General features: G+C 37.3%; 1 protein-coding gene across 1 annotated transcript in view; it reads left to right on the forward strand.

The window, feature by feature from the left end:
* Positions 1–22842, forward strand: part of LOC126268164 (adenylate cyclase type 2-like) — a 452935-nt gene that overhangs the window by 413948 nt on the left and 16145 nt on the right. Inside the window, exons 17-21 of the mRNA XM_049973741.1 lie at positions 7860–7955; positions 8050–8173; positions 19153–19334; positions 19768–19996; positions 20130–20254. Of these exons, the coding sequence (XP_049829698.1) occupies positions 7860–7955; positions 8050–8173; positions 19153–19334; positions 19768–19996; positions 20130–20254 (756 nt within the window). The remainder of the gene's footprint in view (positions 1–7859; positions 7956–8049; positions 8174–19152; positions 19335–19767; positions 19997–20129; positions 20255–22842) is intronic.

A 22842-nucleotide genomic window follows, 5' to 3' on the forward strand; every position in this document is an offset into this window, starting at 1 on the left:
GAGCAGAGTTGCAAGAGTTGCAAATGTTGTGTTTCCACTTTCCCACATTTCAGGTATTTGTCAGCTGATAGACTCCTATGGAATCATGGCATCCAATGTATTTGGCTCCCATCAATAAAAATGAAAAGTCTTCTTCGTGATGTTAAAGATGATCTACACTGACAAAATTTGAGTGTGTGCCACTTTCCAAGCAAATGTGATATGTCTGTTAGAACAGTCAAGGAGAGGCACAACAAACAACTGTGAAACATTGACCAAAAACATCTTGCACAGCACTTGATGCTGAGCTATAATCATGAAACGAAATACAATGAGAACACTAACATGGTGTAAATGCCAAGCCTGTGGGACACTGTAATGAAAAAGTCTACTGAAATAAAGTTGTTGGAAGGCTTTATAAACTGGAATTGAGGTTTCAGCTTAAGTAAGACTTGGAATTTAACATTATGTTAGATCTCGCTGCCCGTGGAAAACACAGAGAGACTGTGTTTCACATATTAATGGTGTGGGCTCGAAAAACACATGGGCTTTCACATTGTGGTTGAGGCTCAGGCAATAAGTAGACATAATAACACAGCTCACAGCACCTGAGGAATATCACTGGATGCTCAATGAAATATCAGGCAGAAAAATGAAATATCACGCAGAAAAATGAAATCAGTCACTCAGCTGTACACCCAAAGGCACAACATTTGTGCTGTAACCTTGTAGTGTGAGCATGGGTAATCAAATAGAGTACGAATACAAGTGCCTCCACAGTCAGCCTAAAGAGGCCACCATACAACCTGGACAGATGATGCTGCAAGATATAAGCCGATATAAGCCCAGCCCACTGGGCTCTTGGCATCACATGTGCTTATTTGCTTATTGTATTCTCACATATGAGACTGAATATTGATGTGTTCTATAGTTATGAGACTTTGTATTGTTCTATACTGCATTCAGTGTTATTGTGAAGCTCTTCATGTGGAAGAAGAATAAAATTTGGTTGGTGTTACTTCTAATATTGTGTCTGTACAGTGTTACAACAATTTACATGTAGTGATTACTGGTAAATCCTCATCAGGATAGCTTAACAAGAATGGAAATCTCAGTTCCATATATGAGTCCTGTGTTTTTACTACTCATCATCTTGGACAGTTTCCAGCCTCTGGCCGGGTCTGTATGGAACATATGCCTCTCCATCATCTTCTGTCTTGCCACCTTGGTCCAGTCTTTTCCTTTCTTCTGAACACATTCTTCTACTCCTTTCAGACATCTATCTCTTGGTCTCTCCTCCTGTATTGGTTCCACCTCTTTGGTCCTCTCATTTCTTAACCTGTCTATCTTTGTCACTCCAATACTGTTTCTCAAGAATTTCATCTCACTGGCTTGTACTTTGCTTTTCTCTCTTCCTTTCATAACCCAGGTTTCTGATCCATATGTCAGAATTGGGACATAGTATGACCGGTATATAAGCTTTTTACTGATTTGGGGTACATCCTTGCTCCATATCAGGCTTCTGACACACTTCTGGAATGCTTCTGCTTTTCCCCCCTGCCCGTTTTCTGTCGTTTTTTCCATCTTTCTGTATCAGGCTTCCTAGGTACTTGAAATTCTCCACTCTCGTCAATTGTTCCTCACCAATTGTTATTTCAGTTGTTCCTTTCTCCTTCTTTTTTGTTGTGATAATCATCTCACTCTTACTTATACTAAATTTCATCCCATATTCTTATACTGTTCATTCCCATATGTCCAACTGCTCTTGTACTTCCTTCTCCTTATACCCCCATATCATCAGATCATCTGAAAACACCACAGCTTTCATCTTCCTTTCACCAATTACTTGTGCTACTGTACTCATTATATCATCCATCACTACAATGAAGAGTAATGGTGAAAGTGCACTTCCCTGCCTCAAGCCATTCTTCTGTTCAACCCAAGCTGATCTCTCTCCTCCCACTTTCACTCAGCTGACACTTCCATGGTACATTTCCCTTATCCTCCAAATAACCTGCTTCACAACTCCTCTGTTCTCCAGGGCTTTCCACACTTACTTCTACATACACTACCATACGTTTTTTCGATGTCCAGGAAGGTCATTAGTAGATCTATTACATATTCATAGTGCTGTTCCTGCAGTTGTCTTACAGCAAAAATTAGATCCACTGTGAACCTTCCTGTTATGAAGTCACGTTGCTCTTTTCCCATTCTTCCTCCTAATTTTGCCTGAATTTATGCTTCCAAAATTTTCTCAAATATCTTTGCACAATGACTCATCAATCATTCTTGCACTCTTTTATATTTCCCTTCTTAAAGATCAGGACAATTATTCACTTCTTCCAGTCTTCTGGGATCATCTTCTGTATCCACACAATTTCTATTACTTGATAAAGCCATTGTATCCCCACCTCTCCTGCTGCTCTCACCATCTCTACTCTTAGCTCATCCAGACTGGGTGACTTCCCTCCCTTCATCTTGCCCAATGCCTCTTCCACTTCTCTCCATGTAAGGTCTTTTCCTATTTGTATTCCTCCTCTTTTTTCTCCTTGGTTTGTTCCTCCTCATCCAGGTCCCCATTCGGTTTCAGGAGTTCTTCAAAATACTCCTTCCACATAGTCTTGAGTTCCTCTTTATTCTCTACATATTTTCCAGTTTTGTTCACCATTCGAGAATAATCTGCCTTGCCATTCTTCCTCTTACTTTTAACCGTCCCTTTTTTGGAACCCTCTCTATCCTGTCCATCATTCTGGTCCACTGTTCCATCCACTTTCTTCTTTCCTCTGTCACCACTTTCTTTCTTGCCTGACACTCTTCCCTTGTCTCTACTGTTCGCTTCTGGAACAATACCCTAAAGGTTCTATTCTTCTTTTGTACTATATTTTTTGTTTTATCATTCCACCAGGGTGTTTCTTTCCATCTCTTTTTGTTGCTTATCCTCCCACATATTGCTTTAATGTTCCACATCTTAGTCCTTGTTTATAGCCAGTTCATTGTTAATTAAATCTGTCCTTTACAAGGCCCATTCTATTTTTGAAAGCAGAAATCATAGTGCACTACTGGCTTGCTGACCTATCATAGCTTCGCCAGAGCCCCGTTAGCCATTACTCTTCAGGGTTCCTGTAGGACCTTCACAGCTACCGTAGCAGTCCCACGGCATACACAGTCCCAACGTACCTTGCTCCTACTTCATGCCACTGCCCTTCTCCCGTGACTTGGACGAGGGATTGGACTTGTGGGAGACTGTGTTTTTACTACTACATGCCCTTATCTCATTCCATTTAATTGCAACACACAATAACTTCTACTGTATCAAGATTTTCTGTTTTCTTCAGATATACAAATAAAGACGATAGTCAAGGTAAATGAAAATATAAGAGTGAGGACAGTTCAGGCTAATATGATGCCACAGGTCTGTGCCCCATGTCACCAGAGCATTAGTAGGATTTTGCAAAGACAGGTTTATGATCCCTCATACCTACATATCTGTACTATTTAAGAAAATTATTAGATCAATATGAATACCAGTTACACCATAATAATTTTTCACTTTGGACATGTTAGGCAAGATAATAAATAACACGTATATTGCATATGTTTGAGCTGTGTATACTAAAAGAGTTGCAGTCTAGATATGATGTCTCCTTTCTGTATTCTTCTTAATGGCCCCATTCAGCCTTCCTGTTTAGACATCAGAACTTGATGAAAGAACTTCACTTCATGTGCAAGAAAACAACTGATTTGTTTATTTTGTTGAATTAAGAGTGTATCACAGACATCAGTACTTCCATCGTTTCTGCACACTGAAACCCTTTCTACAACAAAAGTTGTGAAAACAGCTTGGACCCTACCAATATAATCAGTCATTCAGGTGATATGGAAGGGAGATCTCCTTTGGTAATTCCAGTAAGCGAGTAATGATTCACGATTTCTTTTGCAGTTGGCTGACAACTTTTTATTTGACGTTCCAATGAACTGTTGACATTTATGCACTTTAAGGCAATGCAACCTGCCAGATATTTCAATGAATGCAGTGCCACATCTTCATTGGAACATTCTGAACAATTGAAATTAGCCTTTAGCAGCAAGCAGTCTTCACCTCTATCTAGAGCATTATTATGACACAAATCACCAGTTAAACTGGTGTCTAGTTTGATATGTAACTTGACTCAAAAGAAGATTTTCACTGTCTTCATTGGTCTCTTCTGCTAAATTACTCACATTATGACCACTTTCTCCCAAGCATACATTTATTTGAAGAGACAGAAGAATCCTTCACCCTGGCATTCAACAACCCAAAAATGGATGAAAGAATCTGAGTGTAGCTCAGCATTTTAAAAAAGGCAACAAAATTGATTAAAGCTGGGGAAGAATTGATTCAAGCCTTTGATGAATTATCTGTTCTTACTTCTGATTAAACATACATAGACAGTCACATAAGTTACGTCTGCTCATGTAATACTTCAGATGATAATGGTGCACGGTTCATTTGTGACATGGAAGCAGCCAATATATTATTGCCTACAATGTCAAAATGACTAACAAGCTCCTGGAAATAATTAAAAAACAGTACTGAAATGAGGAAGACTATTAAGAGATTAAACAGACATAGATAGTCAAATAAGTTACGCCTGCTCATGTGATACTTCGGATGATAATGGTGCATGGTTCATTTGTGACATGGAAGCAGCCAATACATTATAGCCTACAATGTCAAAATGATTAACAAGCTCTTGGAAATAATGAAAAAAAGTACCGGAATGAGAGAGACTATGCATGTAGCTATTACTTGACCCAAAAATTTGAACATATGGAAACTTTCAGCTTGTTCTACCCACACATAAAACATGTTTTGCAACCTCTGGAGATCACAGCAGGATAGCATGGGTATTTGGTAAGGTGTCAGTTGCTGCAATTGCTAAGGAACTGTTACTAGATGAAAAGCTTATTTTACTTGATTTCATAAACACGACAAAAGATATGATCACAAGGGCTATCTTTCAACTGTGATATGCATTTCAGAAGTATATTTGAATATAACTGGACGTTTGTACCAAATGTCACAATGGCTACACAAAACAAAACAATGGAAAATCCGGGATGAAATAATGACAATATTATGAAAATGATAGTTGCTAAATTTTATCTACATGACAATGTGGCATGAGGTCCAATTCAGAATGAATACGTTTTACAGCATAAATTTTTGAAGACCTGATGATGACTGCAAAGTCTGTCGAAACTGGTTGTTCCTGAATAAATAAATATTTATGTGATCTTGGCTTTAGAAAGTTTTTACCAAGTAAAACAGATCACTTCTTATACTTTCTCAACGTTAGAAAATTCAATTGATTTAACAATGGTTGAAAACTGTGCTCCACAGAACACTTCTGTTACTTGGAGTAGATTTACTCATACATGCTGCTAACTCCTTGTTGGTGCTGGATCCAGGCGCTGGTGATGCAGATTCCCTGGAACTAACCATAAAAAATCGTTGCTTCTCTTTGGTAGCTTTCTTGCCCTAGAGGACACCCATACTGCAGTTTGTTTCATGCCACACATTGTCTGGCTGCTTGCTTTTTGCACCACCTCAGCAGAGAATAAAGATGTATCACAGTTAACATTTGCAGGATGTATGTGTTGGCTTTTGCAGACATCCTCCTCTGTTGGGAGTTCTGTAATAAACCAGGGGACTGGGTAGTAGTCCTACTGCATTCAATCAACTGAGTACTTTGCCTCAGATCTGATTTAAACCCATTTTCTGAACTGGGAACTGTTTTCATTACCTCTGTTCTATTCCTTGTGCATTTAACTGAAACAGCAAGGCTTCTGCACAAATTAAGTTTTCCTCTTGCATTGAGTTGTAACCATACCTCTGTAAAAGATAGTTGATATCCACTACTCAGACTTTGTCACTCATAACATCCATTAGAATGCTATTAAGATTAAATACAGATTTGTTCAAGTATGGCTTGTCATATAGGTATGGTATTGTACATAGTATCAGCTGTGTATGGTTCATCACAGAGATTAGCTTCTGAGTAGCTGCACTGAAGTTTCTTCTTTGTTGGTTAATGTCATTAGCGCCTGCTACAACAATCACTGAATCATTCATTGTGAAGTCACCAGTGAGTTCAGTTGCTTCCTTCACAACATGTACAAAACATGCATTTGGTTTAACTATCGCTGATGCTTTGTAGTCTGAGGTTAACATCTCATTAATGACTGATGCACAGCCACGTCCGTGGCTATCAGTCAATATAAGTATTTTATTACTACACTTCGACTTTGTTTGCCGTAGTTTTGATATTCTTGGGAGCTCTACTAGTTTTATCCACAACGTTTATAGACATGCTTGTGAAGTGGCCGACTGTTTTCTCTATGATATCAGCTGTGCCTTTAGCAGCATTGTTTACGTTTTTCGTTGGCGTACAGCTATTTTTTTCCTTGGCCAGTTTGAAATTATGCGAGCAATGTTTGGTAGCACCTTGCAAATTACACTTCTTTATTGTTTCACGTTCATTAAGTCCATTTTTCTCCGATAATACATCATATTTATGATTCAAAACTTATATCTCATCCAGTAGTATGGAGATGACAATGTTTTTGCTGTCAATATTTTCTAGTTTTAGACCTAAATCATTTTTGCAGCACTTATGACAGAGCCAGATTTTTCGCTTCGAATTCACCTTTGCACACGTCAGATGATTAATGGTCTTGCATTTAATGCACTGAATGCCTTTAGTTGCAGGCTTATACATTTTCAATAATACAATATTAGTAGCAACTACATAACACACATAACAGCTAAAAAAAAAAAGATAGACTTTGTACTGTGAACATCTCTTTAACATGCTCAAGAAATTAATTTGTCCTCTTAGTCCCAATATTGCTAGAATTTATTACAGCATTCAGAGCTTTGAATCCCTATCTTGTTTTTTCTGTGAAGGGACAGCTCTTGGTTTCTGTGGGCAAACCTAAGAGCCCATTTTACAAATCCCACACATAATCCTCAGGGAGGACATGTACTGAGCATATCCTTCCATCAGAAATGTTTATTTTACTCATTTGTGTGCAATAAGATATCCACATGTGATGAACAATAAAGTATTTTGGGACCAGATGATACATGACATCCAGAGTTTTATAGACAATGTTGTTGCAACAGCTCAAATATGCCTGACCTCATTCATTTAATCAGAAATTCAATATTAACTTGGAAAGTAGCAGTATACAACATAAATCACAGAACTACCTGCACACAAAACCAATACGACTTGGAGACAGCAGTAACAGACAACATATGGTCAGCTGCAACACCTCAACAGTGACCTCACTGTTAGTAACCTTGGCTTACCAAGTTTCACTTGAGAAGCCAGAATAAAGCCCCCAGGATGGTAGTAACTGGTAATGTCAACCAGGATGAGGAATTCAGTTGCAGACTCCACCATGAAGAACAAGAAATGTGTATGACACTTCCACATAGAATATTTTCACAGTTGTGATGGACATCATCTATTCAGATCAAAATTTAATTTCTGTTTAGATGGAAGGTATTAGTTCACCCAACAAATACAAAATAAAACAGTTTAATATTGTACTTTATTTTTAAGAAGTCATATTAAACAATAAAATGTGAATGTCAGTGTGTTGTCAATATTATAGTGTGTCTACACAGGATAAACATATTCATTTCATAAACAACAATGCATTATGATATGTTCAGCTACACAATGGTTCAGCCTGTCACAAGCATGTATATTAGCTTAATACGTACTTTCACATTTTTGTATTATACATAATTTAGTGACAGTTGGCAGTAAGTAAAGTTACTGATAAGAATTTAAATAAATTTTTAAACAGTTTTCTCTTTTCAACAGAACAGTGAGACATCAAATCCAAATCTAGAACCTCAGGTAGCTCACATCATGTACATTGTATTCTTAACATTCTCACTTCACCTGATAGATAGACAGGTAAGAAAATTAACATACTGTCTGTCTTTTTATTGCATAGTTCTGCCTGGTTATTATTCTAACAAAGGAAATCACTGTTCTTGCAATTTCACAGTCAGAGTACATGAATCGCTTGGACTATCTTTGGAAACGTCAACTTTCAGAAGAGCAGGATCTATCAGCTGCAACTCGTCTAGTGAACAAGATGCTTCTGGAGAACATCTTGCCATCTCATGTTGGTATGATTATCCTCATAAAATATAAATAATTGATTTAGCAACTGTTCTAAATATATTTTCTTAAATTTGGTTTTCTTTGCAAATCTTAACACAGTTTCATGACCTAAAATATTCAACATACATAATATCACACACTGTAATCGTAAAATAACTCTTACATGCTAGTCACAATAATATTAACATTCATAAATCGACATTGAGTGTCAAGCAACTGCAATGATAATTTCCTTCCGCTCGATAGTTTCAACCATTTAGTCAGAGGCAATGTAAAAGAAGATGAGATGAAATAAAGAGACTGTGAAAGACAGCATCAAATCTGTGACCAGACACAATATAGTGAAAATTCGTGTAATGGTAACATCAATGAGAACAACAACAGTCATCAAACTAGATGGTCCCTAACATACAATTTGTTTAAATGCAACACCACCAAAGCCACCTCACATGTACTGTTCCCATTATCATCACTTTTACTACTAGTGTTTTATGTCCACTCTTGCCTACAACTACAACCATAATTTTAGCACAAGTGGGAATACATATCTGCAAGATCTCAGATATTTGTAATATAAATCTTACGAAACAGAGCACAGTGGGCTACCATGACCAAACTGCCTCCAATTTCTGTTTCTCCTTCCACTAGTAGTCTGTGTTCTTCCACCTCCATCTCAGCTTCAGTTGATCACATTGTCCAGGAATAAACTGTGCATAGAACCACTATTTGGTTTCATGCTTGACACCTTGTCTGTTTTCATTGCTATGGCAAAATTCACTAGGTTGTGATATGTTACTCACATGAACTTTCCAAACATATTTAGCTTTCATCGGTAGTACTCTTTCCACCATGCCCTTGGCTTATATCCATCATGATTGCATTTGACACAGGATTTACTCCAACCTTGCTGCCTATTATCCTGATGTTGTGTACAATTATCACACACAGTGGCATCTTTCCTTTGAAAAAATGTGAGAGTTGTGTGTTTTAGTGTAACTGATAAGTTTAGGTGACTATAATGGGTGTGTGTAGTGCCATGTTTGTGTTGGACAATGAAGATAAGAGAAGGGAGAGGATGAAGCCCAGTGCTGGCACATAGCCTACTCCTCTCAAATAGCACTAAGGTGGCTACTGAGGCTAATGTCCCCATCTGATGGTTAACCATTAACAGTGTCACATGCACTCACTTCATGAGTTGCTCCAGAGATGTTTGGAATTTAATCCATGGCACTGGCACAGTGTCTAGTGATCATAAACTTAATGCCACCAACCCTCCTCCTCTTTACCATAACAGCAAAGGGAAAGCAAGCAACAGTACTTGGTGTACCCTGGAGGTTACCCATCCAAGTACTGGCCATTTTTGATATTGCTTAATTTTGGTGATCTAACCAGAACTGGTATATTCAACAAGGCAAGGTCGTTGCCAGATTATAATTATTGTGACTGACTTCTGGGCTCCAACCTAGTCTTGCAGTATTCTTCAGCTGCCTGTTGGAATACACTTGCCACATGACTTCTACATGGTCTTCGTGTTCTATTACTCTGCACACCATTATAACTTTGTTACTATAACAACTAACTGTACATATGCTGACCCTCACCTTCAGATTCATGGTCTTAGTTCAACTGTTTCTTCTTGTGCATCTTCCTCCTTTTCTAGCTGCCAAAATTTATCACAAAATAATTTCTTCTTCTGTTTTTCTCCATTCTCCTTTATACATACTAGATCACAAAATATTTTCATCTCCACTTCTTGTCCACAAGTAAATTTCACCATCTGAGCTTACTTTGTCATGATAAGCCAGTACACACAGGAAGCAATACAGGTCTCTCCCTCTCCTAAGATACCAACTTATTAAAACCACACTCCTTTGATTTTCTCTCTATTTTTATTTTTAATGCATTACTATTCCCTTCACCTCATGTTCTCACTACAACGATATCACAACAAACACACTGTTACTACCACTGCTGTTACAATACATCATCTTATTCTTGGCAGCTAATTTCAGAGAAATTAATTTCTATCTGCCAGTATTGCTTCTATCTAGGTATATTTTTACATGCTGTTGCTTTGCAATATGCTTATGTACAACATGTCTACAGCATTGCAACTGCTAACAGTAACATGCAATTTGTCATCATCTTCTGGTATTGACTATACTATAACTCACTGGTTGCATACTCAGTCTTTTCTCTACTAGAAACATTGTACTATTTTGTCACATCATGCCTTTTCCAAATTAATTCTCATTTTATTATTGTATTCAGTGCATCAATCTTCAGATCCTATAATCAAATCATCCTATCGCAGGCATTATTTTTAAGTGTATGCTGGCTACTTGTTTCAACATTAGGTCCTACACAATAAGATAAAATCTTACTATCATCTGCAGTTTTATCTGATTGTGGATTCGGCTCTTTCAAATGAGTTCATTTCAGTAACAGCTGTCTTGGTCCCTAATCATGTTATAATTCTACAAGTTCATAGTTTACATTGTCACACCAGAACCTTTTTACTGTATTCATGATTCTTGGTTCAAGATGGCTACTCAAATTTGAAATAAGAATTCCAGGTAGGGGAGGAAGATGATACAAAGATAATTTTGTAACGAGCTCCTGAGAAATTAATGCCTTTTTTTAGTGGCAGTACTGTTCCCTTTGAAAACAAAGCCATGTTTGAATGACTCTTCTTTAAGCTAAGTTGGTAGTGATATCATCTGACCTATTATCTGCAACCGAACATGAAATCTCAATGGACCAACAGTCTCGACATTTAAATTTCCCATCACATTTCTCAAATATTTATTCAAGAAGTCTCACTATAAGCATTAAAAGCATCACATCATTATACTCCCTTTTCTCAAGAGTTCTTGTATGCCTTTTAGAAAAATATATAAACTTTTTAATATCTTAATTACACATGTCACTTTTAATATGACTCATCATGATTACTTCACTTGAATGAATGAATTAACAGCATTAAGTGTAAGTCAGTATTCATTATTTCCAGCATAAACAGTGAAAGATCTATGTCATTACTAGCCAGCTTCTCTCCCTCCCCCCCTCCCCCCAACCCTCATGAACCATGGACCTTGCAGTTGATTGGATGGCTTGCGTACCTCAGCAATACAAATAGCCACACTGGAGGTGGTGCAACCACAATGGATGGGTACCTCTGAGAGGCCATACAAACATGTGATTCTTGAAGAGGGGCAGCAGTCCTTCAGTAGTTGCAGGGGCAACAGTCCGAGTAATTGAGGGATCTAGCCTTGTAACATCGACCAAAACAGTCTTTCTGTGCAGTTACTGCAAATGCCTGTGAAACTACAGCTGTAATTTTTCCCAAAGACATATAGCTCTACTGTATGGTTAAATGGGTAAAATGTTCCAGAGGCAAAATAATCCCCCACTCTGATCTCTGGGTGTGGAGTACTCAGGAGTATGTCATCATCAGAAGAAGAAAAACTGACCTTCTATGGGTTGGAATGTGGAATTTTAGATCCCTCAATGGAGCAGGTAGGTTAGAAAATTTAAAAAGGGAAATAGAGAGGTTGAAGTTAGATACAGTGGGAATTAGTGAAGTTTGGTGAGACGAGGAACAGGACTTCTGGTCAGGTGAATACTGGGTTCTACTCGTCAATACAAAATCAAATAGGGTAATGCAGGAGTGGGTAAATAGGAATGTAGGTAAGCTCCTATGAGCAGCGTAGTGAACAAATTATCATTGCCTAAATAGACATGAAGCCCACACTTACTGCAGTAATACAAGTTTACATGCCAACTAGCTCCACACATGGTGAAGTGATTGAAGAAATGTAAGATGAGATAAAATAAATTATTCAGGTAGTTAGAGGAGACAAGAATTTAATTGTGACAGGGGAAAAAGAAGAGAAGGAAAAGAAGGAATAGTAAGTGAATAAGGAGTGGGGAAAGGAATGAAAGAGGAAGGTGCCTGGTAAAATTTTGCACAGAGCATAATTTAACTGTCACTAACACTTGTTTAAGAATCATAAAAAAAAGGCTGTATACATGGAAGAGACCTGGAGACACCGGAAGGTTTCAGATTGATTATACAATGGTATGACAGAGATTTAGGAAATGTTAAATTGTAAGACATTTCCGGGGGCAGATGTGGACTCTGAGCACAATTTATTTGTTATCAACAGTAGATCAGAACTGGAGAAATTGGAAAAAGATGGGAAATTTAGAAGATGGGACCTGGATAAGTTGAAAGAAGTAGACATTTCTGAGAGTTTCAGAGGGGGCATTAGGAACACTTGACTAGAACAGAGAAAAGAATACAGCAGAACATGAATGGGTAGCTTTATGGGATGTAATGGAGAAGGCAGCAGAGGATCAAATATGTAAAAAAGACAAGGCCTAGTAAAACTCCTTGCCTACCACTAGAGACATTGAATTTAATTGATAAACAGAGATAATTTAAAAATGCCACAAATGAAGCAGGTAAAAGGAAACACAGACATTTAACAAAGTGAGATTGACGCAAGTGCAAAATTGCTAAGCAGCAAGCTATTTAGAAGCATATTTCATCATTGGAAAGATGGATACTGCCTACAGTAAAATTAGAGAGGCCTCTGGGGAAAGAGAAACAGCTGTATGTAAGAGAATCAGCTGTGTGTACATCAAGAGGTCATATGGTAAACTAGTCCTAAGCAAGAACGGAAAGCTCAAAGGCAGAAGGAGTATATAAAGGGTCCATGCAATGGAGATGAACCTGAAAGCAATATTATAGAAAGGGAATGGATGTAGATGAATATGAGATAGCAGATACAATACTGTGAGAATAGTTTAACATGGCTCTGAAAGATCTAGGGAGCAGACGATATTCTGTCAGAGCTACTGATAGCCTTGGGAAACCTACCATAACAAACCTATTCCATCCAGTGTGCAAGATGTATGAGACAGAAGAAATACTCTCAGACTTCAAGAAGGCTGTAGTAATTCCAACTAGACAGAAAGCAGTTGCTGGCAGGTGTGAAAATTATTGAATGATCTGTTTCATAAGTCATGGTTGCAATATAAATTCTTTACAGAAGAATGGAAAAACTGGTAAAATCCAACCTCGGGGAAGATCAGTTTATATTCTGTAGAAATGTTGGAACACACGAGGCAGTACTGACCCTGTGACTTATCTTAGAAGACAGATTAAGGAAACACAAACCTACATTTATAGCATAAAGGAAACCAAAGAAAAATTTGGAGTAGGAATTTGAGTTCAGGGATAGGAAAAAAAACTTCGAGGTTTGCCGATGATGTATTTCTATCAGAGACAACAAGGGACTTGGAAGAGAAGTTGAACACAATGGACAGTGTCTTGAATGGAGGATATAGGACAAATATCAACAAAAGCAACACAAGGATAACGAAATGTGGTAAAATTAAATCAGATGTCATTACGGGAATCAGATTAGGAAATGAGACACTTAAAGTGGTATATGATTTTTGCTATTTGGGCAGAAAAATAACTGATGACGGGTGAAACAGAGAGAATATAAAATGTAGGCTGGCAATCACAGGAAAACATTTCTGAAGAAGAGAAATTTGTTAGCACCAAATATATATTTAAGTGTTAGGAAAACTTCTCTGAATGTATTTGTCTGGAGTGTAGCCATATATGGAAGTTAAACATGGATGATAAGCAGTTTAGACAAAAAGAGAATAGAAGCTGTCAAAATGTGGTGCTACAGAAGAATGCTGAAGATTACTTGGGTAGATGATGTGACTAATGAGGAAGTATTGAATTGGAGAGGCAAGAAATGTGTGGCAAAACTCAATCAAAAGAAGGGATTGGTTGACAGGACACATTCTGAGACATCAAAGGATCACGAATTTAGTGCTGGAGGGAAGCATGGGAGGTAAAAATCATTGAAGGAGACCAAGAAATTAATACAGTAAGCAGATTCAGAGAGATGCAGGTTGCAGTAATTATTTGGAAATGAAGAGGCTCGCACAGGATAGAGTGGCATGGAGAGCCGTATCAAACCAGTCTTCGAACTGAAGACCACAACAACAACATCCAGATTCTGTACAATGAGCTTTTAATGGAAATGTGTGAATCTGACTCACTTACCCTGGCCCAAGGGAGAATCATGTCACACTGCTTATTAATAGGGACTAGTCTCATGTAATCACTGAGACTTTCATAACCACTTGATAGACATATCACCTGGCAGTGGGTGTTTGGGGTGTTATAACCGATGGCTCTTTGACTGATAATCTGACATCTCATCATCCTAAGTATTGGACACTCTCGCTAATTATCCTCCATTGCTCAATTTCAGTGCTCCATGAACAATAAAGGATAATTCTTTGAGAACACCAGTAGCTTATGCTGGCTAAATGTCAGATTACTTATCAAACAGCCATCACACACAAGCGAGAGAGGATAATTCTTTGAGGATTCCTGCCAGTTGCAAACAGCTTTTGGCCAAAGTACCTAAACAGTTGCCAGCAGGCAATATGTCGACTAGTCTGCATGGTATGCTGCACTGCTTTGAGAGTCTGTTGTATTAGCCTTATTGGTGGCTTATGTTCTAATGTTGATACAGTAATAAGAAACTTCAGCTATAAGATGCTATCACTTCTGCGTATTAGCCCATGATGGTCCACAGCAAAATTTAAAAATGTATGCTGCATGCACACACAAGGGTCTGTTTATGTAAGTCCATGACAAAACTTATTTACAATGTTTCCCAAACTACTGAACACAAAATGACATAGTTAATGGTCCACATAAATGTTTGCAATCAACTGCCACCTTTTGCTATATATGAGAAAATTTCAATATCTCTACCTGAGTAGTTATCACTGTAAGTCCTTCCTCTCCTCATTTATTTTCTGACACACTTTCAACATTGAAGACTTGCTCAAAATTCTTTTCGTATCTTTTGGCCAGTCTTCTATTTTCATAATGATTGTCTATAATAGATAAAATACATTATACATTGTTACCAGTTTCCCAAGGATAAATGGAACAGATTGTACAAAAGAACTGTGACCCCTTAGTAAAGTAGCATGGTCCTGTGTACTGAATCATCTCTAAGATCATATGATGATGATGGTGGTGGTGGTGGTGGTGGTGGTGGTGGTGGTGGTGATGATGATGATGATGATGATGATGATGAGGTCCCATACTCCGAGAGGCATAGGGGAAGATGCGGGAGACCCGCACCGCTGTACTAGGCAAGGTCCTAGTGGAGGTGGTTTGCCATTGCATTCCTCCAACCATAATGGGGATGAATGATGCTTATGATGAAGATGACACAACAACCAGTCATCTCAAGGCAGGAAAAATCCCTGACCCCACTGGGAATCAAACCCAGGACCCCATGTGTGGGAAGCAAGAACGCTACCGCAAAACCACGAGCTGTGGACCTCTAAGATCAGATATGTCATACCAATACAGGCCACCAGAATAATAAAGCATTTTGTCCTTTAGTGTCCGAAATGTTATTGATCACAGTGTTTAGATCTTCATATTTTGGACTGTTCCACTGCATTTTATCATCAGTATTGCATTACATAGGACTTAAGTATTACTCAAGACTTACTGCACAATGGCTCTGCCATTAGTATTGTTTTAGGTGTGTGGTTGTGTTTCTTGTGAAGAGCTGTAGTATTAAAGAATTTTATTAATAAATATCTTTTGGTTAATTATTTTCCATCAGATATGCTTCCTAATACTTTATGGACAGTTTCGTGAAGTCACATCCCTTGAATTTGATAAATATAATCTATAAAATATTTTTAGCATCACTTTGACATTTCTTGCTTGTGGGCCAGTTTTATATGGCAGTTATGTGAGTATTCAAATTTTGCTATCAAATTTCCCACTTTAGCCACACAGGGTTTCCACAAGCTTCCCAAACTGAAGATCCCTGATTTCCAGACACAGTTTCAACATTTTCCCTGACACTTTCTGAGATCTGAAGGGCAAGAATAAATCATGGAATTCTGCCGATTCCCATCACACACTAATGGACCTGGTGTGTGAGCACATCAGGCAGACTAGATCCAATGGGTTTGACCTGCACATTAGTGAGAAATGATGGGCCTCAGATTGGCAGGCTTGATGTGTCAGATGTATCCACAGAACTTGCCCACCGCGGATATACATTCAGCTGTGGGTAGCTATTCATACCCACAGTCATGCGGCACTAAAAGTGTGTTGATGAATTGAGGCCATGATGATCAGTTCTTGCAATAGATAATTCGTGCGAATAATCTGAATTCCAGACAAACCACTCCTCATGCCTCCATGCCTCTCTCATCGGCAGGTGCTCAGCTGGTGACAAGTGGTGGTGATGGTACTGACTGCAAGCTGAGGGGAGCAGTGGGGAGAGGAGAAGCGGTAGGAAGAGTGGAGTAGGGAAAGGGGTGCATGACACCCAGCAGCTACTCAGTTGCACCCAGCCAAAGAGAATGCATGGCATCTCCTAAACAAGCTTCATAAATTCTCATTTCCTTGTATGGCATGGAAATGCGTAAACAATCAATGAAAATAAATCATCAGCATCTTGATGTTGTGTCAACTTATCTTTCTCTAAGGGGAGGAGAACATCTTTCCCCTTTCACTAACATGGCTGCATCTTTGTGTCCATTTCATAGTCATAAATTTGTGTCTCATTTCCTGTTATTATGGTGTTCAAAATGTTTTCAGTGGCAGTAACATTTTCAAGCATTTTCTGAATGAAAGTGGCCTTTTTTTCAGTTTGTCCAGTAGCAACTGAGGGTTAATTTTTGCAGTGATGTGATTCATGTGAAGTCTGTCCATTACAACTATAAGATACAACGCTTGGTTCACTAAGAATATGTAACAACTCTTGGCACTTTGTACAGATCATATAGTCTTCCCCCAATGCTTTTTGAATCCATTTGAACATTTCTGTAATTTACAACCCATAGAAGAGAATTGCTCCTTATTTCACAAGATCTATTTCTTCATTCCTTCACCGCTCCTCCCCCTCCCAAATATATTTGGCTCTTACGACGATCGATTGCATGGTAGAAAAGAAATCTAGGCCATTCAATCATGTTTCAGATCATATCCAAGTATCTGTACAATTTGCATGGGCTAATGATGTCACAAGTATATAAAAAATTACTTCAGCATTGGTGTTAATGAACATGCAGTGATAACTGACTATTCGGAGTGTATCGGGACCTGAACCGTGATTTCCTGCTTAGAGTGGTTCATGTTAACAATTGGGCATGTGAACGTAGGCACAGGCCCTACTAAAACTTTCACTGTCAATGATGTTTCCACATACGATTTCCAGACACTACTAACAGAGATTCTTCCAAGGGGTATGTGGAGACAAGCATCACTGGGGAAAAGGATTTTGTAAAGGACCATGGCTTACGCTGTCACAAGGAACAAATACAAAATGAATTAAATGGATTGAGAATGAGATAAACGGATCTATGAGTATGAAATTGAAGATGTTATGAAGTTACTCATAAATGATATCCCAATGGGAGAAGTATGAGTGACAATGAAAGTATGAGCCATGTCTGGAAGCATGCTCAACTAACCTAATTGTAAAGACAACTCATTTCCATATGCATAAAATCTAAATTCAAGTTCCAGCCTGGCATGAATTTTAAGTTGTCACTACACACTCATTACTTTGCAAATTCAACATATCTCAGTAGTTGTCACTGATATTATTTCATGTCACTGCACTTGATTAATTTCATTGTTATCAATCCATTCATTCCATTTCAGGGCTTTTAATTCATTTATGTGTCAGAGACTATTAAAAGTTTGAATCAGGCCTGTAGGCATGTAGTCTAAAAGGTAAGCTGACTGTATGCACTAAACAGGAAATCTGGGTTTGTGTCCTGGTGTGTTATGAATTTGCAAATGTCACTATACATTCATTAATTGCCTGTCCAGCATATCTGAACAATTTGCACTGGTTATATCAAAAGGAAAAGTCTTAGCCAGTTTGCACTAATATCATTTCATGTAACTGTATCTTAACTGATTTCATTCCCACTGATCTATGCAGTTAGTGAATTTAATTAATTTCATTATGCTGCTGGGAAACAAATACATGAACAACTACTGATAACAAATATCGATTTGGAATTGAGGAAAATCTTTGTGAAATTATATGAACAGTGTACATTAGTATAACGAAAAAAGGCTATCATAAAAGTAGAGAAGAAATTGAATATATCAAAGTGTAGACATACAGAGGGATGTTAAAACTAATGTGAAGATACAAAAATGTCAGGTGAAGTACTTAAAAGAATAAGAATTGAAAAGTCTCCAGACTACTCTTACCAAAAGTAGGAACAATTAGTGGTGCATGTGCAAAGCCATCTATGAAAGCCTAACTTCATTCTGAAAAGACTTTTAATCAGGAAATTGTTAGGTAAATAAATATCAGAACATGCAAAAAGATTACTGAGGATGCTGGTGTCATAGGTATCCAAAGACAATAGGAAGAGATTTAGGATGGCATCAAGCCAGTAGAAAGAGTATTTGTTTTGGGAAGGGAGACTTTTTATTAGACAGTGTTTGTGTTCACTGTACATTTCAGAATACAGACACTTGAAACGGGAAGAACCCTAAGTTCTCTAAATAGTTGGCTGTTTTTGAAGTCTGAATGCATGTCTACAAGGTTTTTTTCCCAATTTCTCAATGACATATTCCAGAGTTTATTAAATGGAAGAATGCAAAGATGGATTTTGTTTTCCATTAGTTTGCCTTTCCTTCCTTATACTTTTTCCACTTGGGCTTGTACTCACAGTCTCCCCCCTTACATTATTTTGTCTAGTGTACCGGGCAGCTTTTCCTCAATTTTGAAAAAATATCCCAATTTGATAGCTAGCTTTAATTTCATCTTTTATTTATTTTTATCTGTGTCTGTTGCCTCTTGGTAGCAGAAAAATTTCATTTATATATATATATATATATATATATATATATATATATAATTTTTTTTTACAGCCGAGCTGTACCTGAACATAGAAAGGACCTCTGATGAACTGTACCATGAAGAATATGACTCAGTAGCTGTCTTGTTTGCTACTGTTACTGATTACACTCTTTTTGACTTTGATCATCCTGAAAACAGCAATGAACTAGTTAGCCTAAGAGTACTCAACGAAATCATATGTGACTTTGACAAGGTGAGTTACTGACTTTATCTTCAATTTGTATCAGTAATCGAATCTTGAAAATTCAAGCAGAAGGAGGAACAAATGGAGGTCACTGATTTGTACGAATGGAAAACCAAGTTCTTTTTCTCTTTGAAAAATGTTCATAAATCATAGTGTGGAAAACAAAAACTTTTTTCCCATGTTAACAAGAAAACTTGTGTATGTAAGCATGTAGCAGATTGTTTGATTTCTTAAGCCAACTATTAATATTTCACATGTTCTTTCACCATCCCACTGCTTTTACATAAACTTCAGATGAAAAATTATTTTAAATGTCTGTTAAACAGAGTCATAATTGGATTCACTAAACATTGTAACACTGATTACTAAAACATAATGTGAAATCAATTGTGCATATTTATCGGACTACCAAATAACAGGTGTTTATTTTATTATAATGCAGCTACTCTTTGAACCAAGTTTTCTGCGTGTTGAGAAAATAAAAGTAGTTGGCTGGACTTATATGGCTGCTTGTGGCTTGGATCCTGGACGCAGGGACTCAACAACTTCCATTAGCAGGCAAACATTCCCCCAACATGTTGTGTATGTGCTTGCTCGTTTTGCAACAAGGATGATGGCTGCACTAGAAAAAATAAATGCTGAAGGTCAACAGTCATATAGGCTGAGAGTGGGTAAGTGCCCAAATTCAATAGAAGTTATGATGAAGATGATGATAAGAGGTCATGGAAGGTTTTTTTACCTTCCTATTCATCTACTCTCCACACATTTACATTATTGTATGGTTTATGAACTCATTATTTTTAGGCATTTCACATGGTCCAATTACTGCTGGGGTTATTGGAGCACAGAAACCTCTGTACGATATATGGGGCGATGCCGTTAATATGGCGTCAAGGATGGATTCAACTGGAGAAGCTGGGAAAATCCAGGTGAGTTAATACTTACTTTAACATATCACTACAATTAGTCTGAATACTGTAGCTTATCATATAGTTCACATTATTTTGCATGTATCAAATTGTACTTGCCAATCTATAACTGCATAAATTGCAATTACAGGTAAATATTAATACATTGTTGAAAGATAAATGGGAGCTATGCCTTGAAAGCAATGGCTTTCCATATTACATGATAATATAATAATTAGATATGTTTTTTAAGCATTTCTGTAAAAGAAAATTGTTAATACTGAAAATAAATGCAAGGGTTGTAGTTTATATTTTCTGCATATGCCAAAATGTCTATCCCTGACAGTAATGGCATAAATCATAATTACAGATAAATAGTAAATCACTATTGTAAGTGAAGTAGGGGTTCTATTTCAAAAACAAAGACAAAGTGGGAGCTATAATTGGAGAGCAATGGCTTTTTACATTACATTATAATATATTAAACAATTATGTTATTTAAGCATTCCTGAAAACAAAAATTCATTAATGTCTAATATAAATTTAAGTCTTACAAAGTCTTTTCCAAAGCTATTTGTCTGAACTGTAGCCTTGCTGTAAGTGAAGTGAGGGCAATAGCAATTCGCACATGAAGTGGATAGAAGCTTTGGAAATGTGGTGCTACAAAAAATGCTGAAGATAACTAATGAGGAGATATCAAATATCAATAATGAGAAAAGAACTGTATGGCACAGTTTGATTAAAAGAAGCGGTCATTTGACTGGATGCATTCTGAGACATCAAGGAGTTATCATTTTGATGATGGAGGTGTGTAGACAGATACCAAGAGATTTATCCAGGATAGACTAGTGTGGAGAACTGCATCAAACCATTCTTTGGACTAAATGATATCAAAATCACCACCAACAACAATAACAACAACAAGAATAAAGGAGAGGAGACAAAGGCATAGAAAACTCAGTGAAAAGAAAACAAAAGGCAGGTATTAACAGAAAAATCAGTGATGATTAGGCCATGCAGATGAAAGGAATATAGGATGTACCATGGAATTTTTATATAAGGCTTTATAATATATATTTTTTGTTTATGTGTACGTATTCAACTGCTGGAAGCATTAATACTGAACACAGATGACACTATATAATAATATTTTTGTGGAGTGCATTCTTTTAGTTATTATAGTCCCCTTTAATGAACTCTTAAAAATTTTCTGTAAAGTCAAAGTTGATGGCGGGTACAAGGCTGCTCTATGTACAAGACATGTCAGTTATGCAGTTTATGACTGGAGTAATTTGTCATATCTAGTAGGGAAGGAAAATCATCAACAAAGTTAGATTCTGTAGCCTCCCACAAACCACTAATATGCAATGCTAAGACTTAATAACAAGAGCAGAAGCGGTTTTCAGTTATAAATTAGACTTATCAAATCAATTTTAATTTAAGTCTCACCACATATGTCAAGTGAGACATTTATTCCTCATCCACAATGTATTCACAATCAATCACAACTGACAAGATGGCATACTTAAGCCAGAATTGTTTTTCACACCTCAACACTATATCAATTTTTTAAGGAGCTCACTCCAGCAATCTCATCTTCATTCATGATAATCATACCAGTCACAGACGACAGCCACTTGAAAAATTCCATGGAGCACAAAAGATCGCTACCCTGCTGACACCAACTCTCGTTGATGGAAACTTACTAAAAACATGTTATACTACAGACCCTAGCTTTTGAAGTGCTATGACTTACTGTGAAAAAGTAACCAATATGTAAATTACAGTCCTACACAGTGTTAACATATCCTCTTACAAAATATCTGTTTCAAAAGCTGCTTTCATTTATGATTCATCAAGTGATTAATAAAGGCATGTTTCTTTAAACTGACATATATTGTGGTCTTCATTTCATGTCACCTAAATTAACTGTATATAAAGCAGATATAATTATTTACCTCTATCATCATCAATATCCATCTGAGATCCATTGCCAGAATAAAGGATTCTGGCAGACTTTGTCAAGCATTATGGTTTACAGCTACTCTGATCAATGTTGCTCTTGCATGTTTTCTATTATCATCTATTCCAATTAGTCACCTTCTGAGACTTTCTCATCTCTCGTAATTTAGTGAAGTTGTTCCTTGGTCTTCTGACAACTCATTTGCCTGGCTATATGTTCTGCACATTTCTATTTCATTTTAGTTGCGCCCATAATTCCATGTTGCACTCCAGTCTGTTCCTTGGTCCCCCTTTTTTCTCCTCTCTCTCCTAGAAAATCGCAGTATGCATCTTTCCATTGCGCACTGAGCAATACTGTTTTTGAATGGTTTTTGTGTCCTGCCAGAAGTCAGAGCTGTTAATTCACACTGACTGTAACTTTCTGTTTCAGAAAAATTGAAATCTCCATTTCGAAAACTCTATTTGCTTTACCAAAAGCACTCTACGTCATTTTTACCCTGGTGTTTATTTCTTTGACTGTCCTTGAGTCATCATTGCTTTCACCGCCTTTGTTTCTGATTCATCTGATCAACCTAGATACATTTAATAAATCTTTGAATACTTGTGTAATTTACTTCTGTTGTTAGTTACTGTGCCATCTGCCATCT

Source organism: Schistocerca gregaria, chromosome 4, assembly GCF_023897955.1.
Source record: "Schistocerca gregaria isolate iqSchGreg1 chromosome 4, iqSchGreg1.2, whole genome shotgun sequence".
NCBI classification, from domain to species: domain Eukaryota; kingdom Metazoa; phylum Arthropoda; class Insecta; order Orthoptera; family Acrididae; genus Schistocerca; species Schistocerca gregaria.